The 6,000-nt window shown below is 43.5% G+C and overlaps 1 protein-coding gene across 2 annotated transcripts in view; it reads left to right on the forward strand.

Moving 5' to 3' along the window:
- Positions 1–6,000, forward strand: part of c19h12orf56 (chromosome 19 C12orf56 homolog) — an 82,708-nt gene that overhangs the window by 49,618 nt on the left and 27,090 nt on the right. For both annotated transcript variants that reach the window (XM_043709959.1, XM_043709960.1), the window contains 2 exons: positions 57–174; positions 3,124–3,198. In XM_043709959.1, the coding sequence (XP_043565894.1) occupies positions 57–174; positions 3,124–3,198 (193 nt within the window). The remainder of the gene's footprint in view (positions 1–56; positions 175–3,123; positions 3,199–6,000) is intronic.

Here is a 6,000-nt window from a genome sequence, read left to right on the forward strand (position 1 = left end):
CAAAAGACTAGTCTCAATTTTAATATAAATGATTGCTTTTTATTCTCATTCTCTAGAGGTATGACTGTCATGAACTTGCTGAAGATTTTAATAAGTGGTCCACAGATTCCCACACCAGCTGGTACCAACGTGCCCACTGTATCTGAAATCTCAACTAATTCTCAAGATGGTGAGGTAAGCCTCTGTAATTTCCAGCTTTACCACCTTCTGAGATCTCTGCGCTGATTGTATTCTGACATTTTGTGCATTCCCAAATTTAATCATTCCACCTCATCTTCCCAGGCGCTAAGCTCTGGAATCCAATCTGGAAACCTCTCTGCCTTATCGCAACTCCTTTTAAATGCTCCTTGAAACATATTTCTTTGATGACTTGTATAATGGAATCTGCAGCAGCAGATGGCGACAGTGAGGGAGGGCACCTAGCGGGGCAGGATGAGTAGTTGTGTTAGGACTTCCAGCAGCAGGCAGTGACAGTGAGGGAGGGCACTGAATAGTGCAGGATGAGTGGACATGGTGGGACCTCCAGCAGCAGGCAGCGACAGTGAGGGCAGGCACCGAATAGTGCAGGATGAGTGGACATGGTGGGACCTCCAGCAGCAGGTGGCAACAGCGGGCACCGAATAGTGCAGGATGAGTGGACATGGTGGGACCTCCAGTAGCAGGTGGCGACAGCGGGCACCGAATAGGGCAGGATGAGTGGACATGGTGGGACCTCCAGCAGCAGGTGGCGACAGCGGGCACCGAATAGGGCAGGATGAGTGGTCATGGTGGGACCTCCAGCAGCAGGTGGCGACAGCGGGCACCGAATAGGGCAGGATGGGTGGTCATGGTGGGACTTCCAGCAGCAGGTGGCGATAGTGAGGGCAGGCACCGAATAGGGCAGGATGAGTGGACATGGTGCGACCTCCAGCAGCAGGTGGCAATAGTGAGGGCGGGCACCGAATAGGGCAGGATGAGTGGTCATGGTGGGACCTCCAGCAGCAGGTGGTGATAGTGAGGGCGGGCACCGAATAGGGCAGGATGGGTGGTCATGGTGGGACTTCCAGCAGCAGGTGGCGATAGTGAGGGCGGGCACCGAGCGGAGCCGCTGAAGCAGTTGAACAAACCCTCCCTGGAGGAAAAGGAGGAAGGAGGCCTGATAGGCATCATAAAACAATGGATTCCCTCAACTGTAGACTTAATTCCATGCATATACTGAGTTTTTCTTGTTTAACCTTGATTTCTCTTCATATTGATAATGACATGATATCAGTGTAAAATAGAATCCCTTCTTCATGATCTTTAGGCTGTCTGTGTATTTAAATCCCATGTTATAGCAGGGCTTTGCCTGTTTGCCTGGTATTTCCTTATGTAGCTCGATGTCACAATTCTGTTTGATAAAGGTCCTGTGAAGTGAAACTGAAATGTTTTACCATTTTAAAGGTATGATAAAGATGCAAATGTTTGTTATTGAATTGTTCCATGCTGTACCTCTCCACGACGCTCTGACTCTAAGTTTCCATTCCTTCATGCCAGTAACATCACTGGAATCGACCAAACAAGGACAACAGATGGGGGAATTTTAAACTTCATGAGTTATGTCTCAAACCATACAAACCAGAGTTTCCTTGATTATTTTCGCTGGTTCAGGAACAGCACAGTGATATCAGGCCTTACTCCTGGGTCATCATTACTTACTTCCATTGATTGTGTTGTTTTGAAGAGACTTCTTACAATGGGCCTATAGGAAGTGAAGTCATTGGATTGTTCTGATGTTTCTTCATATTAAAATATTTAACTTACTAAAGAACTCACTGGGGTACCTGAATGGAAGTCAAAAACAGTTCAGAATATCTCTATATCAGTCATCTTTTTAAATTGGCACAGATGAAGGACTGGGGACTCTGACTAAAAATGTTAATTATTTTGTGATAAACCCATTTTTAGCTGCATGTATAAAACTGCTCCAGGCTACCACATGCATCAATGGATCAGTGGTCTCTTGCAATCTAAGATGTGATCTATCAGGATGAAGGAGTCTCTAGATGTCTGAGGAGCCCAATTTTGGATCCACAGTGGGGGCAAGTTACAGGGTGGGGAAGTGGAATTAGCAGTTCAGGTTTGGCTTCCTTCTCCTTCCTCTGCTGCTACCCAATCACCTCGCTGTCTAATCACGAGGTATGTAAGTGGCTTTGGTGGATCAGGAGGAGCGAGACGTCAGGAGCTTCCCCCTCCCGGCCAGTGGTGCCAGTGTCTCCATCCATCAGTGCAGTGTTGAGCTGGGCAGACCAGACAGATCTAGTTAGGCTAATTAGCCAAGTAAGCTGGTTAGGCTAGGCACGGAGGGTGTTTCTCTTGTTTAGGAAGTTTAGAGCCAGGGCCTGGCCATTTAGGACTGAGGTCATGAAACATGTCTTCACTTGGAAAGAGGTGAACCTGTGGAAATCTCTAACACAGAAGGCAATGGAGGCCAGATCACTGATTATATTAAAGAAAATTAAATGTTTAAATATTAAAGGCAGCAAGGTGAATGGAGGGAAAGCCAGAATATGGTCTTGAGATAGAGGATCATCCATGATCATAATGGCAGAGCAGGCTTGAAGGGCCGAATAGCCTCCTCCCACTCCTGTTTTCTGTTTTCTTATTCCTTTCCTTTCTCCGCCCTTTGGGAGCATGAGAAAAGAGAACCTGCTGAACATTCTTTGTATGGGCTGACCCCTTGACCTTGCTGCTATGGGGTTCCCCTAAAAGGAGTGTGATCTCTGGATGGCCTCACTCTCATTGGAACACACAAGCGTCACCATCACAGAGAGAAGATCAACGATTTCTTTGTTCATGGAAAGAAACAATTACATTTATTCCTGTGCTGGTTTGCAGGTTTATTGTTTGTGATTATGCAGGTGTTTTCTAAACAAAATGTGTCCTATAATCTAACCAGCACAGTTTTTAGCTTTTAAATTGCTTCCAGAGCAATGGTTTAAACATAATTGTTGACATGTGTCCTGTTCAAATTGGTTTGAAAGTGGGACCCGTAAAGTTGCATCTAAATGCAGATGGGGGCCTATTCCCTGACTGGCGTGATGGTGTAAGACTGGGTTGTGAAAGTGTTTACAGTGCAATGGAATGAATTATTGCCTTTTACAGCTACAGAAGCTATTGCTGGAGTACAACAATGCAGTGACAACTGTTGTGTATGAAATCTTCCTCATAACTCACCAGGTGAGCGCACATTTATGTGAGATTAGCAAAGCTGTTGGGCTGTATTTTGCCGTGATACTCAGTTCTTTAACCCTGCACCTTTAACACTCTGCACATACGAGAAAAGTGTGCTGCCCTGTCCTGTGATTACTGCAGTATTTTAAGTGAAGTCCTATTTTCCTTCTCTATACTTTTAAACAAATCACTTGCCATTTGTTCCAACTATGGTTCCTTAAACGTCATCAACTGTTTTTTTTTGAAGACCCAGTAATATTGAAGATAAAGCTCCTTGTGAAAAGTTCTGTGGCAGATTTTGAACTACTTGGGCAAGAGTGGTCAATGGATTTGGGACAGGCCACATTCCCTGCATAGGCGCAAGTGGGTACTGCGGATGCTGGAGATTAGGGTTGAGAAAATCGACATTTCGGGCAAAAGCCCTTTATCAGGAATGAAGCCTGCTCCTTGGATGCTGCCTGACCTGCGGTGCTTTTCCAGCACCACCCTAAACATGACACATATCTAACCTCCACTGCAGCTGCCTCAGTACACTGTGTGTACTTGTGGAGAGGCACAAATGATTTTGCATTTTATTGAGGGAGTGTTCCCTTTACAGCCAAAGTATGGACCAACCATTTTAAACACGGCAAATGATGAAGACAGTAGCTTGGCTCGAGTGCTTTTCAATTGTCAAAAAATGAAATAATGACTGCAGACTTAGATCCACACCAGATGTGACCCAGCAAGCTGTTTAACTGAGAACGTTGTCTTGGCTCTGATCTTGTCTTTCAGTAGCACCCGGGGGAAGGGTCCCCTTTATAGTAATAACCTTCCCAAACCCAGACAAATGCACTGAAATAGCAAGCTCTACTTGTTCAGTCATTTTGAAGGGAGCCTTAGACAGCGAAAGACTGATGACATCTTGTGATGGTATTGAGGAAAAGAGCCTTTCTACCTCTGTATTCGCAACACAGTAAAATTAATATCTTCAACAACCCTCAAAATTGACCCCAATGGTTCCTAACCAGACATTTGGAATAACAGATCACAGACTCTGCATATGATTAATTCCTGAAAACTGGTTTGTAGCTTAAACAAAAGACCTAGCAATTTATTAACAAAGCAAAGCAAAACTATAGAACCAAGTCATCTAATTGGTCTATGCTTTAAACCCAAAAATCTTTGGTTTTCAGCCCCATTCATACAAAAAACAGACATACGCTCAAACAACACAGTTAAGGGTATAACAAAATAATAAGTCTGGCCAGATTACTGAAGTGGTTTTCACGATGTATTGTTTCACAGGGATAGCTGATAGCTTCTTGGTTGATTTTCTTAAGCTTTCGATGAGGGTCACCTTTTCAGTTCATTCAGATAGAAGCAGTAATGCTTATAACTTAGCTTTTTATTCATTGAACTTTCAAGAGCTAATAAGGGAGGTTACGCAGGGAGCTATCAATCCTTCATTCTGTAGCATTTACAGCCAGATTCCTTCTCAGAAAACACAGTCCAAAATCCAATTCAAATTCTGACCATTCCCTGACAGACTGATCATTTCCTCCATGAGGTCCCAGTTACCTTTCAATATCTGCCATCTGCTTGAGCATAAGGTCCATTCCAGACTTGCTGGAACCAATTCCCAGGGTCTGACCTCATTAAAAGCCAACTTCTGCTATCTGTTTAAATATAATTCTCTCCCATGATGACAAACGTCTGCAGAACCCTTTGATAAGGAACGAACCTCAAATTAACTTCCAAGCCTGACCTCACGAATAAACAAAAGCTCGGTTTGTTTGTTTTCCATTAAAGTAAGCTATTACTCACAGTCAACAAGTCATTTTTAGCTCACAGTTTCCAGTTCACCTCCAAACTCAATGTGATAAAAGAACAAACATAGAAATAATGATAAATCAGCAAGGACTCAAACAGTCTTAAGAAGGCCATTCAGCCTGTTACATTTGTGCCAGCCCCCTGCAAAAAAACAACTCAGCTGGCTCCTCTTCCCAGAAGACATTATTTTTCCCTTTTAGTTACTTATCCCAAGGAGCAGTGTTTGCATCTGTCCCTCCTGCACTTTCAGGTAGATCTTAGCCAGTCGTTGCGAAGAACAAAGACTTTCACATCTCCCTTTGGTTCTTTTACCAAGCACTTTACCTCCATCTGCTGTTGTTCCCGATCCCTCTGGTAACAATATTGGAACAGTACTTGAAATGTGGCTGCAAGTGGAAATGATTGTGCGAGAAGGCATGTCATTTGTGTGTATATAAATATGTCTGAAGTGTGAGTGTGTATATATATATGAATATGTGTATACATGTATGTGTGTGTATCTGTGTCTCTTCCACAAATAGCAGTGAATTCTGGATCATTTGTCAATTTTAAATCTGGAGTAGATAATTTTTTGTTTAATATTAAGGGATATAGGCAAAAGGCAAGTATGTGGCATGAGGCCACAGATCAACAGTGACCTCATTGAATGGTGCAACAGGCTTGATGTTGGTAACCTTGTTTGTGTGTCTGTATGTATGCGAGAGTACATGTATTTTGTTTGTGTGTGTGAGAGAGAGAGAGAGAATATGTGTGTGTGTATGAGTGTGTATGTGTCTGTGTGTATATGAGAGTATGTATGTCTGTATATGAGAGTATGTGTGTCTGTGTTTGTGAGAATGTGTGTTCTGTATGTGTCTGTATGTGTGTGTCTGTATAAGAGAGTATGTGTCTGTGAGAGTGTGTGTGTCTGTATGTGTGTGTGAGAGAGAGAGAATGTGTGTGTGAGAGAGAGATAATGTGTGTGTGAGAGAGAATGCGTGTGTGTGAGAGAGAGAA

Source organism: Chiloscyllium plagiosum, chromosome 19 (assembly GCF_004010195.1).
Source record: "Chiloscyllium plagiosum isolate BGI_BamShark_2017 chromosome 19, ASM401019v2, whole genome shotgun sequence".
In the NCBI taxonomy this organism is placed as follows: domain Eukaryota; kingdom Metazoa; phylum Chordata; class Chondrichthyes; order Orectolobiformes; family Hemiscylliidae; genus Chiloscyllium; species Chiloscyllium plagiosum.